Source organism: Oryzias melastigma, linkage group LG13 (assembly GCF_002922805.2).
Source record: "Oryzias melastigma strain HK-1 linkage group LG13, ASM292280v2, whole genome shotgun sequence".
Lineage (NCBI taxonomy): Eukaryota > Metazoa > Chordata > Actinopteri > Beloniformes > Adrianichthyidae > Oryzias > Oryzias melastigma.
In genome coordinates, this window is record NC_050524.1 from 7,528,135 (window position 1) to 7,544,863 (window position 16,729).

Genomic DNA, 16,729 nt, shown 5'->3' on the forward strand with positions numbered 1-16,729 from the left:
AAGTACACAATAATTAGTGTAGTTATTTAATGTTATGCAGAGTATTGATGAGGATATTTTATACACATGAAAAAAGCACAGAATCTCCACAGCCTTTTTTGTAGCTTTTTTTCCACTTTATGACAAAATAAAAATGCAAACAATTAACCAGGAGTTGCATCTATATATCTACGTTACAAGGCAAAAAAACCTCAAAAGCTTGCAATAAAAAAGGGGATTACTGAAAGTACAAAAATATCAAAGCAAAGTGCCAAGATGTACTACGATATTATATATATCTGCTTAACAAAAGACGTTACAACATGGGGGGAGAAAATGTGCAGCAAATGGCATTGTGCAATACAGTAGATTGCACTTGTGGCAAAATAAAAATATTAATTTTAATGCTACAAACAGGGGGTTTCACAATAAAAGTATCTGAAATACAACAAGTTCTACAGAAGTACAAGGACAAACCTCAACTGATTTCATGTGGAGGCAGCAGCAACAGATGCAGAAATACTCGTATGGATAAAAATGTAATAAAAAATGTTGGAGTCTATTGAAAATACAAACTCAGTTAATTAAACTACATGTTGTCGTCTGATTGCAGCCTTCTAGCAATTTCAAAATAAAGCAATCACAAGCACTTCAAGTCAACTAAACGAAATACCATCACAGAATACTTTTAAGCGTTTTTAAGTGTGTTTTAGTTCATGTTATTTAACATAAAAACATTTTCTAGCAGCAATTAAAGAAAAAAACTAACAAATGTTTCACAGTTTGCAATGAGGTGCAACAAAAACAACCTATAAGAATGAACGTTAATAACACTGAGTGTGATTCTCAGAGAAAAAATACATGTGCAACGGATTAAAAAAAAAAAAAAATCCTAATCCAACTCGGTAATCTCAAATATGTTGTGAATGTAAACATGTCACCTTTAACAGATAACCTTGGATGCTTTTGGAGCTCCTCTTAAATGTGGGGTCTGTAACAGAATACCCGGCAGAACTTTTAGAGTAATACTGCTGGTGAATGTTGATGGAAAGTGGATCCTAAAGCCCTGACAGGAAAACCCTGGCAATTTACCAAGATCAGCACAATGTGCAGCCCTACGCAGATCTCCTGGAAGAAGTGTTGGACATACACTCACTGCTACAGTGACAAGAAGGGTTCTCAGTAATGGCAGCATCCTAAACTATTTGCTCCTGGAGGGGCAGAGAAAACTCGACTGGCTCCTCTTTCTTAAAAAGACTCATGGGACTTTTAAAAAATGATCAAACTCAGAGGTGGTTTAGTGGGACGGAGGCATCGGGACCCCTCGACATCAGCTGTACCCCACTTTTTAGTTGACGTTGCAGCAGTTCAAATAGCTGATGGTTTTGCCCTCGCCGGGCATGGGCGCCGTGTCACTGTTATCCAGCTTGTTCTGCTTGGCCTCTCGGATGAGTTCGCACGCCAGGTCCAGGAACAGCTTCTCCACGTTGTCGGACTCTTTGGCCGACGTCTCCAGGTACAGCATGCTCTGGGCCTCGGCGAAGTCTTGGGCCCTCTGCCGCAGAACCTCCCTCTTTTCCACCAGATCTATTTTGTTACCTACAAGAATCGAAGATTTAGATCAGGGGTGTCAAACTCAATCTCACGAGGGACAAAAATCCAAAACACACCTTAGGTCGCAGGCCGAACAGGATAAACATTTATTGAACACTCTGAAACTACATTTTTAAAACCATAATTTTTTAACATAATTATGAACTACATATATAGCATTACTTGTGATTATGCTAGTCTGAATGATGTACCGGTAAGCTGAATTTGGCCACTGAAGATGCTAGTGCTGATAGCTCAAGATGCTGAAATTGACAGCTAAAAATGCTGAAGCTGACAGCCAGCTAAAATATTAGCAAAATGCCTAATAAACTAAAAAAGGTTAGCCAAATCAGCTAGCATTTTCCTTGAAAAATAGCTAAAATCCAAAACAGCCTTAAAAAAACTTTTTTTTTTTTTTTAAACTAGCCAAAACAGCTAGCACGTAGTTGGAAAAAATAACTAAAATCTAAAACAGCCTTAAAAAACTTTTTTTTAATTAGTCAAATCAGCTAGCATTTTCTTTAAAAAATAGCTAAAATCCAAAACAGCCTTAAAAAAACCTACATTAGCCAAAACAGCTAGTATGTAATTGAAAAAAAATAGCTAAAATCCAAAACAGCCTAAATATCTTAGTAAATGCCAAAATAGCCCAAAAAGCTAGTAGAATGCCATTTTTTAAAACTTTAAACCGTACTTTTTAACATAATTATAAATAATAAAAAGGCAGGACTATTATTCCAGTATATATCAACTTAAACCTTAAATAACTTTCAGCATTTTACTCTTCATAAAAATACATTCTGTCATAATTATACAAGGTATAAATAAGTGCAAGATAACATCGGGTCATGAATAATAATAAAATAAAATGATCTATCCTCTGCAGGATAGATCATTTGACTTTGACACATGATTTAGATAATTCATGGATACAGTTTGACAAAAAGGAGATGGGAATGAAGAATGAAGCAGATGGCGTGTTCCTGCATGCGTGGGATGAAGAATAGACTTTGTATTTTCTTAGAAATATCAAATTTTTAGTCAAAAGCAGCAAGATTCTTTTTTTAATCTGCTCAAAAGAAAATCTTCTCAGAGCTCCAAAAATGTTTCTTACCGACTAATATAGTCACCACTTGGCTGTTGGCGTACTGCTCGATCTCCCTTAGCCACTCTGGAAGGCACCTGAAGGAGTCCTCACAGGTAATGTCGTATGTAAGAATGAGGGCATTGGCACTACGGTAATAACTCTGAGTTATGGAGCGAAATCTCTCCTGTCCAGCTGTGTCCCATATCTGCAACTGGAGAAGACGGGTTTAGGATGGAAGGTCAAACCAAACAACTGTTTGCATATGTGATGCTACGTTCACACCGGGCACGGAAACACGCGGTTTAGCGACCACTTCCAATAAAAAGTCTATGTAGACGCACATGTATGGGCGTTGTGGAATCTTTTAATACTTTTGCATTCATGCATCACTTAGGTTTTTCAGGCTCTATGAATAAAATGCGGAGCCACTGAGAGCAGATGAAAAGTTTTTGGCTTTGACCAATCAGGGACTTGAATTTTCTAGTGACTTATGTTTGGTGTCCTTTTCAAAACACAGAAAAAACACAACCGTTTGAAAATTCATAATTGAGGAGAAATGAATTTTAGCATTTTGTGCCTGACCGGAATTATACGACACCAAGTGTTTCATTTATCAGAATAGAACTGTAACAGAAAAACTCTGGTGCTCTATATGCACTAGTATTGTGTGGGGCTGCTGCGATTAGTCGACTAATCGACGATTAATCGACTATTTAAATAGTCGAGGACTAATTTAATAGTCGATTAGTCGTTACTTTGAAATGTATGGAGTCAGAATGTTGTAAAGTTGGAAGTTATAATGGCACTCTGCTAGCTTTTTAAACTATTTTGGCATTTATTAAGGTTTTTTTTAGGCTATTTAGCTAATATTTCAGCTACATGCTAGCTGTTTTGCCTAACTTTAGCTTGTTTGTGTTTTAGGCTTTTCTAGGATTTTGCAAATATTTCAGCAACATGCTAGCTGTTTGGCTATCTTAAGCCTTTTTTTAGGCTATTTTGAACATTAGCTAATTTTTCAGCTACATGCTAGCTGTTTTGGCTAATTTAGGCTTTGTTTTAGGCTATTTTGGAGTTTAGCTAACATTTTAGCTACAGGCTAGCTGTTTTGCCTAACTTTAGCTTTTTTTTTGTTTTTTAGGCTTTTGTAGAATTTTGCGAATATTTCAGCAACATGCTTGCCGTTTGGCTAACTTAAACCTTTGCTTTGCTTTTTTAAACCTATTTTGAAGTTTAGCTAATATTTTAGCTACATGCTAGTTGTTTTGGCTAATTTAGGCTTTTTTAGGCTATTTTGGAGTTTAGCTAACATTTCAGCTACATGCTATCTGTGTATGCCAATTTATTTTTTTATACATTTTTTAAGGCTAATTTGGCATTTGACTAATATTTTAGCTAGCTATCAGCTTCAGCTTTTTTAGCTATCGTTTTCAGCATCTTCAGCGGCCAAATTCAGCTTTCAGCATTCACATTAGCATTATCGCCGCTAGTGCTATGCATCTAGATTTTAGTTAGTTTAAAGCTAATGATGGTTAAGATGTGTGTTTTACATCTACTTTGTGTGCATGACCCGATTAGTCGACTAATCGGAAAAAATAATCGGTGATTAGTCGACTACTAAAATAATCGTTGTGGCACCTCTAGTATTGTGCAGCAACAGTGCCGTAAACACCGTATGCTAAAAACACATTAAAGATTGCCTGTTTAGCCTGTTCTGAAATGTTCAAGGGGTGCAACGGATTAGAAAATTAGACCGTGTCACGATTTTAGGGTCACAGTTCGGATCAGTGAAAAGTAAAAAAAAAAACAACAAAAAAATCTTGAAATCCCTTTTCTGAAAATCTTTAAAACATATATTTGAGAATATACATATATAAAGTATATAAATCATGATTATTCAGAGACTCTCCCAGTTCGGTGAGGTTCACCATCTGTAAGTGTGAATGACGGACGCTTTCAGTGCTACTTTCTGATTCATTTTTGACGGTTTGCCGTCTCGCATTCGTCCGAGGTGGGAAAAAATGTAAAAAAAAGAATACAATTATTGCAACTTTTTATTATTGTCTTGATGCAAATAAGAAAAATATAATAAAATTCAAGATAAAAGGTTTTGGACTCCACCCACCGATGACGTCATCAACACGTCACAAGCAAAGTCCCTGATTGGTTAATCCTGCACATTGAGTGAAACTGGACGCCAATCATGTTCGGTGTGAACGCAGCTTAAATTGTCTGTGCAACCCTTATCCTTCACATACTTTGACCTTCTCCCCTTTGATTTCCACAGTTTTGATCATGAAGTCTACTCCGATAGTAGCCCCTTGTCCAGGTGGGAAAAGGCCCTACGATGAAAACACACAACAGTATTTCTACAATCTGATTTTTAACAGCTTTTTTATTTTAGATAAATACAAACCTGAGTAAAGCGCCGAACAAGACAAGTTTTACCAACTCCGGCATTTCCTATGAGAACTATTTTGAACAGGTAGTCATAATCTTCCATGCTCATAATAACCTGTGAACAAAAAGACAGAAATAACCAACAGAGAACAAAGTTTTAGAACATGAGCAAACAGAAACTTTAACATTTACGCCAACAAATGTGGTTTATGCTGTTAAGAGGAAGAAAGTTTGACAACCACTCAGAGTTCTAAAAACCAAAATACTGTTCAGTCAGGATCAGCTTAAAGTGAAAAACTTTGTTTGTGTGTAATTCTTGATTTGTAGCTCATACAATATATTTTGTGTGTAACTGAGTCCACTGGTAATTGTGTATTTACATGTACAAAAATAACATTTTCCCACCTTCTTAAACAAATATGCCTGATAATTATTATTAAAAAATCTAAATCTGTGTTTTTAAAACACTTAACACTAACGTTTCTCCATTGTCGTTGCTCATATTAATATTTTGTACACGTGAATACACAATTGCAAGAACACACAACTACGCACAAAATTTTGTATGAGTTACAAATCAATAATTACGCACTCACAAATCGGATACGTTTAATTTTCCCTCCAAACAAAACCAGTAAATTTGAAAATAAAAAAATTGTACATATTAACAAATTTACAATTTTGAAAAAAGTTTTGAACTCAAAAGTAAACACCGACAACTTGAAAGAATCATTGAAAATGTGGGGAAAAAAACAAATTTAAAGAAACACTGAAAACTTGAATTAAAAAAAACCTAAAACTAAAAAAAATAAAATAAAAAGTTTATGCTGTTGTTTTAATTTTTTGTTTTTTGGGGGATTTTTCGTCTCTTTTTTACTTTCAGTCTTTATTTACAGTTTCCGTTCAGAATTTTGGTTCCTCTGTGGTGAAACTGATCAGGTGCTTTGGTGACTGAAGGCTGTGACTCGTGGTTGAAGGTTCAAATCCCCCATAGCCTCTTAGTGTTTAAACATTTACATACTTTAAAACTGTATTTAAATAAAATAAAAGACACTATCAGGTTGAGCTTACAACATCTCAATATGACAAAATGTGATTTCTGTGCCGTGAATGTACAGAAGTGCATTTTATTGTATATGTAAAAGCAGATAAATACAAATTTAATGACATCTTAAACATTGAAATTAAATAATTATCAATAAATCACCATTTAAATTCAACAATATCACATTTTTCAAACATTTTACACCCGTACCTGTGTCAAGCGTTTAAACTAGTAATTATTCTAATTATTAGAAATCAATGTTTTTTATGTCTTATAGTACCTTTATTGTAAATAATAACACTAAATCCAAACAAGGTAAATGGAAAGCAACCAACACCAGACACTACAGCCTAGGAAACAATCATCACTTCTAGCAATATTTTGAATTAAAAAACAAAAAGGATTAATTGGCTTTAGGCAATGACCCAAAAGCAACAAAACAACTTTGATTGGAACAGGAGCATGATGGGAAAATGATTTGAATTTCCTATTTAAACTCTGCAATGATCTAAGCAAATTTAAAAGTGTTTTTAAGTTATTCTTGTGGCATTTCTCTTATGATGGAGGACATACTGTATATAAAGAAAATTAAGATTAAAACTGTGTTTCTGAGTATTTATTTACTTGAAATAAGAGCTGACAAAAAATTACTGTTTGAAAAAACGTGTAGATGGTACATAAGAATGTCCTCAAAAAAACACGTGTTGTCAGTTTAAATATTTATTTAAAAAGTGATTCATCCTGGAAGTCCGAATCTGTGAATATCTTGCTAACCTTACAGAACAGATTTGTGCACATCCTGCGGTAAAATGTTGTGATATGCAGACTTAAACTCAGAAATTTATTTGAAAGAATAAGCTTAAAATATGCAGCACTGATCAAAATCATTCAAAAAATAAATAAATAAATACATATCTTAATTGCGATTGAGTCTGAAAATACACGATCTGATTTCAGCAAACAACAATCTCTCCACTCCATTCTGAAGCATTCTTTTTCAGACAAATACGTCTTTTTTTCCTCATCTGAGCCGGAACCTGGATCAAAACTGTACGGCTGCATAGCTCCAATAATGCTGTTGTATCACTGGTAATGTTAAGTTGGGGATGGCCTGAAGGGTGTAAACAGAGAGCTCTCAGGAGAGGGGAGCGGAAAGGGGGCGGGGTTGCTGCCTGCTAACAGTCCCGCCCACAACTTTGAGGCAAATTTCTGAGGAACTCCTGTCACTCTACAGAAACTATGTCCAAATAAATGGCATGATTTTGGTTAAAACGGCATTATCATAATTAAAATTCCACTAGGACAGCTTTAAAAAAATTGATAAAAAGGTAATCGGATTAGGACTTCAAGAAAATGCAAGAAATAAACTGACAATTTCAACATAATTTCATCAAACCTTAATGCAAAATTGCAGAAAACCCATGAAATAAATCCATAAATAATATGATTGCTTTTGCCTGTGACCTTACAGAATAAAACCCCGATGCAAACGCTGCAGCACGGGGAAAACCAGACAGAAATGCAGATGAAATGCTGGTTTCCACGCAGACTAACTGTTGCTGCAGGAACCCGCTCGCATCCATTGAAAATCCTCATTTAAACGGGAGGGGGGCGTTCATTTAACCCCATAGTACTTTAATAATCCTGAACGAAAAATCCCGCAACTGCTGCGTCTTCTCTATTAAGATCAGGTAATATTAAAGCCTCCATCTTAATCCGAATTACCGCCCAACACCGAGCGACTCACTCCGTTTAGGGTTTCAGACCCAAGCTAGCAACAGTAGCATATTAGCATCGGCAGAAGCTAGCCATTTTAGCCGCGTCTGCAGATGCAGGAGCGAGGAGGGGAAAAAAAACTCAAAGTCAGACCTGAACGGAGAGACAGGAAACAGTTAGCACTTACCAAAAAACCACGGGGACTTCCCCGGACCTAAAACTACTTGGTATGCATAGATCGGCTCCTCAAATCGGCAACGCCGCTGCTGGGCAGGGCATAATTCCCCCGGCTGTGTCTCCTCAGCAGCAGACTAGTTCTGACTGTCTAGAGGAGGAGGAGGAGGAAGAGGAGGGGGGCTGCTACCAATGATGTCATTAACTTTACATGCAACCCATCATGCACGTGACATCTTCCATCTGGACATTATAGCATGGAAGTTTGTTGAGTCATAATTCAAAGTAATTCTCAATTGACTATTTAATTTACAATAAATATAAATGCTTGGAAAATGAAAATACATTTTTTTTTTTAAATTTAGAATACAATATTAAAAATTACAATAAAAAAAAAATGAAATATTATTTTTTAAAATCAATTGCATTTTAAATTGTCATTTTTTATTTCATAATTCTAATGTCAATGCTTTTTAAATTTGTAAATTACACTGCATGCTCGTATTCTATGCTTGCATATTTGTGCACACTTTTGTTCCCTAGTAAACATTTTTCTTTAAAGTTACTTTTATGATTTTTGTCACTATTTTACACTTTGAAAAACCTTTTCATGCTTATTTGAATACTAAAAGATTCTAATTTTCTCTTTTGTTTTTCCCCAACTTTATTTTAAAAAAGGACATACATTTTTTCACATCTTTTATATCCTAAAATTAAAGAAGTTACTTTTTAAACAAATATTATTATATATCCATAGAAATAAATTTAGTGCGATTTATATGATTAGGTCTCCATTAAAAAAATATTCCTTTATTTGACTTTATATACAAATATAAACATGTTTGATCATTTTAGGGTTTTTAAAAAAAGTATTTTTAAAGGTCTTTTAAATATGAGGCCCATTTTCTAAATGTCTTTTTGTAAATTCTTTAGAAAAATAAATAAATAAATAAATAAATAAATAAATAAATAAATAAAGCTGCAGATTGTTTTTCTGGTTACAAAAATGCTTTTTTTCATTTTCCTTATTTTTCTTTCTGTCGTAGCTTTTTTTAGCGCATTTATTTATTTGTTTGTTTGTATAATTTTCATATGTTTGTTATTTTGAGTGACTACGTGTTCTGTGACTTTGAATCTGTCCATAAACGGGGGAAATGCCTCTTTTGTTGACGTTGCTAGGAATGCTTCTTCTCTCTTGTTTCGCCCGAGCAGTTTTTTCCGGTGCACGCCCTTGACTTCCTTCAAGAGGTGATAGTAGAGGAACTTTTTTGTCGCTGCACCGACCAGAGGTCGCAAATAGAAATAAAAAGGTGCATTTTGCAGGAGGTTTCGGTGACCATGGGGTCTGCTGCAGACGATAAGAAGTCTCTTCCTCCTCCCGGGATCGTGAACAGGAACTCGGTGTGGCTGGCGGGGATCGGTTGGTTCTCCGCGGTGCTTCAGAATGCTATCAACCACAGGCCGCCCGTGAAGTCAGGTTAGCATTTAGCTCTGGAACAAACAGGCACTCTGCGCAGCCTCGAGAATTAAATACTAAACCTACCGCTAAATTTAAATGTATTTAGTTAGTTTATTTTCTTGATGGAACAGTACTTCTTGTAAATAAAACCTTCATGGTCGGATAGTCTGTTTATGTCGCTTTAAATGCTATATTTGGAGGGTTAGCTAGCAGCAGAGCTAAAGCTTTATCCATGAAATTGTCTCCACATATTTTGTTAAAGTTGATATTTACTTATGGACTCTTTTGGTATTACTAGGTTGTTTTGAGGAATGTTTTGTAAAGAAATGAGCTCAAGTTCTGCTCACATTTGTTGGATCAAAGTGTTTAGAAGCTGCAGAAAGCTGCACCATGTTTATGTTTATAGCTTTTACTGATAGTAACTTTGGGCTCTGTGAGGTTTTGTAATGATGGAAAACTAAGATTTATTCATTTTAATTTCTTTTAATCAGTGTGGTCAACCAGTAACAATCTTACCTGTTCGGACACAAACAAAACTCTGTCCTCTTGATCAGGGATCTGCAACCTTTAAATGCTAAAAGAAATATTCAGTCCAGCTTCTTACTGGATCAAAACACAGCGAGAGCCACAACGTTCAACCTCACCGTTTACAAAAATACACTTCAGGATTTTGTGGCCATTAATCAATGAATTAAAAAAAAACTTTTAAGTATTTATAGAATTTTTTTCTCCAAATAACAAATGTAACTAACATCTTTTTATTTTGACAGTAGCACATACAAGTTCCTTTCAAAATAAAATGCATGCTGGGTCCAAAAAGCTCATTTTGCTGCAGATGGTTTACTTGAATTAAAAATATAAGAAACATAAACATGACAACTTTGGTGTAGAATCCTTTTTTTAACCCATTGATGTAAATGCAATTACATGCTTAGAAATGTTCATTGTTGTGCAGCAGAAGATTAGAATATATGCCTTAAGCTTACTTTAACGATAAGGGAAAGTAGATTTTATTATCCTGTTGCTCAGCTATTTGACATGTTCAAAATCTAAACATAAAGATAAAAAGTCATTAATAACTAAAACTGAAAATCATTAGCATTTTTCTTCAAAGAGGATAAAAGAGCCACATGTGACTTCGGAGCTTCAGGTTGTAGACTCCACTTCTACATAACACCCTCTCAGATTGGGGTTTTATCAGTCTGCCTCCAGAATTTAGGATCGATCTCATCTTGATCAATCCCAGTGAAGACTTCTAGGATCACATTGGATTTGCTGTTTATGCCAGAGTTACGCCACGTTAGTTAAATGAATAAATAATTTACCTATAAATCTGTTTTACAATCCACCAAACTCAAAACTAGAGCAAAAAGGGAAATGGCAGAAAAGATTAGGCTTTTTTTAATGGATGCAATAGAAAATGCCTCTTTCTTAAAAACGTATTTAAATTTATAAGTAATAAATCATTTTTTTTCAAGGGTTTAAAATATTTTGCCAAACAGTGTTGATGATTTGTGTCCACTTTTAAATAACATTTTAGAATTTTTTTTGATCGTTTTTCCTCGTTATATCGAGATAATAAAAAAACGAAGAATGAAGCGTCCCACTCCCGCTTTCTCGCACGAAGACATAGAGACTTTATCTGTTTTAAGTCTCTTTAGTTTGTGGTTAACAACAAAAACAGCAGAATAACTTTATCTTAGTAGTCTTCCATATGTCTCCTTCTTCTTTCTCCAGGTGTCCATCGACAGTTTCTTTTGGCGACAGTCGGCTGGTTCCTCGGCTACCATCTAACAAAACATGAAAACTACACGTACGCGAGGCTGGACCGGGACATGAACGAGTACGTCAAAATCCACCCTGAGAAGTTTCAACCAAAAGGTTTGTCCACTTCAGGATCTCCTATTACTTTTCATTTATGTGTAAATCCTCAAGCTTCTGATTTGTATCATCTACGATTTCCATTTAAACTGTTAAAATGATCGCCAACATATGTTCAACAATTCTTTTATTTTATGTTCTGTTCAATTTATGAGAGTTTTATGCTATTTTTTATATTCTGAGTGCAATCCTTAGATTTTTAGAGTACTGAAATAGTAAAATTCTGCTTCTTCTCCCTCTAGAAAAAAAGACGTTTGCAGAGATCGTCGAGCCTTTCCATCCAGTGCGCTAAACGGCCGCTCAGACGGGAGAAAAGAGGACGGACGGACTATTTGCAGACTTGTTTTGAGCAGCTTTTATTTTGTGAAATCTGTATCCATCACATTCTGTGAAATTTAGGTATGTAAATAAAAAAAATATATAAAATAAATCATTGTTGGATGGTTTTCATGAAGTAAAATTCAGCTTCTTTTTTTAAATAGAACTAATACTTTTGAAACCTTTATTTTTCTGTGATCAAGCAAAATCCTTTTAGACGTTAGCTGAACAAAAACAAATCAAAAGAAGTCTTTTTGAGCTTTTTAAACTTTAATTCTGATTAAAGCAAGTGATATTTTTATGTTTCCAAAGCCGTCAGTTTTTGGCCTCAAAATGTTAAAGAAAAACTGACCACTGCTGTTTTTACATGACACAGACTTTTATTCTGAAGGTTAAAGAGGGAAGTAAATGAATATTTCAGCACCAAACACATTTTTCCATAAATTTGAAGATTAAAAGAGGTTGAAATGTTTCCATCATCGTTCCAAAACAAAGATTGGTTGCTCATCAAAGTGTGCTGTCACTGAGCCACTCCGATCATGTTCAGGTATTTCTCTGTGAGGCTCCGAGTCTTCTCCGTCAGGTCGTTCATGACGGAACACAGTCCTCTCAGGTGGAACTGGAAGAGCTCTTCCGAATCAGGCTCTGGGCTCCTGACGGGCTCCTTTCTCCTCCCGTCCTGCTCCTCCAGGGGAACCAGACTGCTCTCCACCGTGTTCCGAATGGTCCTTAGCATCATGTAGTTCCCGTACAGGTCGTTGGCTCGGGCGGCCTCGCAGTCCATCCAGTCGGACGGCACGTCCCGCAGCAGGCTGGGCAGGAGGATGGTCCTCTCCATGTCGCTGACCGCCGAGCTGTAGCGCTTCAGCATGAGGGACAGACTGCTCCTCTTCAGCTTCGCCTCCGTGGTCTGCATGGTTTCAGGCGGCGGATGGAACAGAACGGAGCGGAGCCAAGCAGACGGTTTATGTAATCCTGACCCGGTGGGTTGATCGGCGCCGTTGCGCAAACGCATCACCCGATGAATTTAGGAAATCTCTGGATGCTATTTGGAGTCAAACTCTTATCTTTATTTATTTTTAAAAGCTGACAAGGTCTGGAGTGTAATGACATCTGAATGTTTTGGCTGTCTGTCAACTGATAAAGCAAACAGATTTCAATGACCTCACTTTATAGATTTTAGCTTTATATTGTTTAAATACAAAGTGTTAAATAACATTAAAAAAAATTAACTTATGTTCTTGCACTCAAAATATTCGTCTTAAAAGAAGATTTATCCAGAAATTAAAGTCAAATTTTTGATTTACATTTAGTTTACCTAATATTCTAAATTTGTAGTAAATCTTAGATTAATTTAATAACATTAAAAAAAAAAAATCATGATTATTCTAAATGTCCACAAGATGGCGACATTGAGCCACAAAAAACAAGTCTTTTTGAATTTATCAGATTTTTATTGCATCATAAAACATCCAGTTTCAGAATTTTGTTTCCATCAAATAATTGTCATAACCTCTTGCATTTACAATTAAATGTTTTGCAAAAATGAAGTTTATATTAATATTACAGAAAAAGTCAAGACACTCATATTTTCAGTTGTTTTTCAGTAAACACTCATTTTGATCTGGTAGGAAAATCTATTTTAGTGATTGATTACTCAAAAGAGAAATTATTTCCCCCCCAAAAAAATTAAATAAAAATCCTAATTTTGAAGGCAACAATGTGAATTTAATAGCAAAATAAATTCTGTACTTTTAGAAAGCCTTATTTTGCATTAAGTTACTGCATTTATAATCAGCCCCCACATCTTAAATGGGGACTTCAACAACTAAAAGAAAAGCAATCGGACTAATTTATGAACATTCAGATGCTAAAATCCTAAAAGAAACAGATGAGCGTGCTGAAACTCGAATCAAAAATGACATTAAATGAGTTTTTCTCAACAAATATCGATCGAGTAAACTTATTTAAAAGCATATTTTTTGCGCAAAAGTTGACCCATGGGAACTTTGAGAATCAGATTCCCCTTAACTGACACCTAATCAACAAACGTGGAAGATTTTCCAATTTTAAAAAATAAAAGCACAAAAAGTTAAGGAAAGCAGGGAAGAATCTTTCCCCCGGCAACACATGGGATCGTCAGAGTTCAGAGACCTATCCTCTCCTGTCAGTCCTCCACTTTCCTCCGTTGACCTTTGATGATGATTTCCAGGACGTTCGTGAGGTCCATCATTTTGGTGAGCATTTCCATGATGTCGGGATGCTCCCTGGCTCCGCTGATGAACTCCTCCAGCGTCAGCTCACCTGGGAAGGTTCAGAGTAAAGTCACTTTTCAGGCAGGAGATCTCAGCTCACTTGGAATTTCTCTGATCAAAGAAAAGTTACCTTCTCCTTTGACGTCGATTTTCTCATATATTAGAGTCACAATCTCCTCTGGAGGAATGTCGTAGCTCCTGGTGATGTCCTGAATAGCCTGAAAGATAAATTGAGAAAAGCATCATTCTGTTTGTCTGAACTGTAATCCACAGAACATGCGGTTCCAGGTTGGGAATTATTGATGATGCAAGCGGAGCAAATCCATCAGACTGGCTGTTTTGTGGCCCATTTAATCCACAAATAGGGTCACCGTAAAGGCCCAATTTAGCCCGAGGAAGCGCTAAGAGGTGTCTGGATTAATTGTCAGCTCTCTATTTACAACTTTCTGATTATACGGAGGGATTTGCAGAGCTGCTCGTTTCTGTGAAGTTCAAGTCTCATTATGCAACAATAAAAAATCCTTGTACCTTGAAAATAGTCTCCAGTTCCTCCTTGTCGATTTTTCCATTTCCATCTTGATCAAAGAGCTTAAAGTACCACTTTAGTTTCTGGTTGATTTCTCCTTTCAGAAGCAAACTTATAGCAGCGATGTATTCGACAAAGTCTATGTATCCATCCTGCAGAAAAAGATGAATGAAGGTTCAATTAATTCAAATCAATTTAATTATGCAAATATTATTGGTTCTGTTTATTTGGAACCCTGAGAAGATTCAAATTCTTATTTTAATTCTACCCCTATAATTAAATATCAAGTTAAATCAGTTTTTATGTCAAAAAAGTGATAAAATATCAATGTAGATGTAAGAATGTTTTTGTAAACAATAACATATTTTCATCAAATTTATGTATCAAATGCTGAAATTAAGTAACTGAATTATGCAAATGTATTGATTTTGCTTATTTGGAGCCGTGAGACGATTCTAATTCTTATTTTAAATTTAGCCCCATAGTAAAACATTAAGAAAGAAAGAAAAGAAATACTGATTAAATCGGTTTTCATGTCAAAAAAATGTTAAAATATCATTGTAAATGTAAGAATTCTTTGCAAATGTTAAAATATTTTTATCAAATGTATGTATCAAATGCTGAAATTAAGTAACTGAATTATGCAAATGTATTGGTTTTGTTTATTTGGAACCGTGAGAAGATTCTAATTTTTATTTTAATTTTGCCCCTTTACTACAACATCGAGATAAAAAAGAAAAATACTACATTAAATCAGTTTTCATGTCGAAAAAGTCCCAAAATATCAATATTAATTGGTTCAGTTTATTTGGAACGTGAGAAGATTCAAATTTTTATTTTAATTCTGCCCCAATAGTAAAACATCAAGTAAAAAAAGAAAGTTATTTTAATTTTCATGTCAAAAAAGTACTAAAATATCACTGTACATGTAAGATTTTTTTTGTAAACACTAAATATTTTCATTAAATTTAAGTATCTAATGCTTTCTGACAGTCTGGGGGAGTTATTTCCCCAAATATAGCTGAACTTTGATGATAAATGCAAATGTTTCTGTAAAAAAAATATTCAAATTAAGCTTTATTTATAGAGCACTTCCTGCAACATGACACATAAAACTGTTTCAGATAAATAAACAATAAAAAAACACATTTTGCCAAAACATGAAAGTGAATTAAAACATTAGGAAGTATAAAAAAGTTCCTTACCCCGTCCATGTCAAACGTGAAGAAGACTTGGTCCACATAGCTGCTGGCTTCCTCCGTCATGCCGTTCATCTCCAGCATCGTCTTCAGCTCGAACAGCGTGATTAGTCCTGAAGGAGACTCCCTCATGAATTTGGTGTACCAGTGGTGCATGTCCTCCTCCAGGATGTCGTCCAGGCTCGAGCTGTGAGAACCCATGATTCCTTGAAAGGATTGCGGTTCTTTCTGTCACGAAACCCCGCAGCGAAGCTCCTGTCAGGCAGGGCGCTGGTTAGAAAGGACGGTGTGAGTCCACCACCTCCGAGTTCTATAGCTGAAAGTGATGCAAAAGCCAGCCCTAATCTTTAAGCCAAAAGGAGAGATAACCCTTTAATGGGATAAATGCAGAACTTCTTAGAACCTGAGGGCTTTGCATCCTTCTTCAGTGGGGCTGGAGGCCAACGGTCACTACGACTGGACTGAAAAAGGATGCAGCAGCTAAAAAAAAACACTTTCTAAGAAGCTGTTTGGATTCAGAATGTACTGTAATGTAATTCAAGATTTATCAACATTTATAAATATTTTGTGAGTTATAAATATGCATCATACAGGTGTTATTTTTTAAATAAAAACAACAAAATTACTCTAAAATACATATTTGATGTTCAGAATTTATAGAAGAAGAAGAAAACTAGAAATAGTGGATATATAGTCGTATCTTTTCTCTGAAATGTCTTTAGTAACACTAAACTGTAACTCTGCTCTTATCCCTGGACTCTATTGAACAGTCATGCATTACTTTACTATCAGAGTTTTGGAAATGAAATATAGAAATGTTGAAAAATTACAAAAATTGCAAAATTCTTCATAATTTCCAGTTAGTTTGACTATGCTGTAAATATATGGAGGATTGCTCAAACTTTTACAGATAAATTGCTCAAGCTTTCTGTAATTTACTACACATGACTCACAACCATGTCAAATTTCAACATCTTGGTGTTGGATAGTAATGCAGAGAATATCCCGCACATGAATATATTATAGTTTAGTAATCTATTTAGTATTGTCTTGGAAGTCTTTTATAAAGATTATCTAAAAAGAAAAGAGCTGTTACAAAA

At 35.2% G+C, this 16,729-nt stretch overlaps 4 protein-coding genes across 5 annotated transcripts; 1 reads left to right on the top strand and 3 right to left on the bottom strand.

Annotated features, from left to right (window-relative positions):
- Positions 1-12: 12 nt before the first annotated feature.
- rab30 (RAB30, member RAS oncogene family) lies at positions 13-8,190 on the bottom strand. The gene is made up of 5 exons (XM_024277156.2): positions 8,005-8,190; positions 5,073-5,171; positions 4,915-4,998; positions 2,687-2,870; positions 13-1,578 (listed from the first exon to the last, which is right to left on the bottom strand). Exons 2-5 carry the CDS (start codon positions 5,163-5,165, stop codon positions 1,328-1,330), a joined length of 612 nt encoding a protein of 203 aa, XP_024132924.1. The 5' UTR covers positions 5,166-5,171; positions 8,005-8,190; the 3' UTR covers positions 13-1,327.
- Positions 7,659-11,748, top strand: ndufc2 (NADH:ubiquinone oxidoreductase subunit C2). 2 transcript variants are annotated; one of them, XM_024277158.2, is made up of 4 exons: positions 7,659-7,792; positions 9,315-9,468; positions 11,188-11,331; positions 11,574-11,748. In XM_024277158.2, the coding sequence occupies exons 2-4, from the start codon at positions 9,330-9,332 to the stop codon at positions 11,621-11,623; spliced, it is 333 nt and encodes a 110-aa protein (XP_024132926.1). In that variant the 5' UTR covers positions 7,659-7,792; positions 9,315-9,329; the 3' UTR covers positions 11,624-11,748. The 2 variants fall into 2 exon arrangements, with proteins under 2 accessions (XP_024132926.1, XP_024132927.1); XM_024277159.2 differs by lacking the exon at positions 7,659-7,792 and adding an exon at positions 9,196-9,239.
- A 150-nt stretch (positions 11,749-11,898) lies between these two features.
- Positions 11,899-12,679, bottom strand: thrsp (thyroid hormone responsive). Its single transcript, XM_024277157.2, has one exon. It carries the CDS (start codon positions 12,662-12,664, stop codon positions 12,170-12,172), a length of 495 nt encoding a protein of 164 aa, XP_024132925.1. The 5' UTR covers positions 12,665-12,679; the 3' UTR covers positions 11,899-12,169.
- Positions 12,680-13,316: 637 nt separating this feature from the next.
- On the bottom strand, positions 13,317-15,884 carry guca1c (guanylate cyclase activator 1C; the record flags this gene model as incomplete). Its single annotated transcript, XM_024276444.2, is given in 4 exon segments — positions 13,317-13,953; positions 14,035-14,122; positions 14,433-14,582; positions 15,636-15,884. Coding segments are annotated over 4 exon segments (570 nt in total). The 3' UTR covers positions 13,317-13,816.
- Between the last annotated feature and the right edge of the window lie 845 nt (positions 15,885-16,729).

Bases quoted from the DNA above. Each gene is read 5' to 3' on its own strand.
- ndufc2 (XM_024277158.2), top strand. From the start codon at position 9,330: ATGGGGTCTGCTGCAGACGATAAGAAGTCTCTTCCTCCTCCCGGGATC. The intron at 9,469-11,187 runs GTTAGCATTTAG...TTCTTTCTCCAG, and splicing joins CAGGCCGCCCGTGAAGTCAG to GTGTCCATCGACAGTTTCTT. The intron at 11,332-11,573 runs GTTTGTCCACTT...TTCTCCCTCTAG, and splicing joins TGAGAAGTTTCAACCAAAAG to AAAAAAAGACGTTTGCAGAG.
- thrsp (XM_024277157.2), bottom strand. From the start codon at position 12,664: ATGCGTTTGCGCAACGGCGCCGATCAACCCACCGGGTCAGGATTACAT.
- rab30 (XM_024277156.2), bottom strand. From the start codon at position 5,165: ATGAGCATGGAAGATTATGACTACCTGTTCAAAATAGTTCTCATAGGA. The intron at 4,999-5,072 runs GTTTGTATTTAT...TTTTCATCGTAG, and splicing joins TTGTTCGGCGCTTTACTCAG to GGCCTTTTCCCACCTGGACA. The intron at 1,579-2,686 runs GTAAGAAACATT...CGATTCTTGTAG, and splicing joins AGTGGTGACTATATTAGTCG to GTAACAAAATAGATCTGGTG.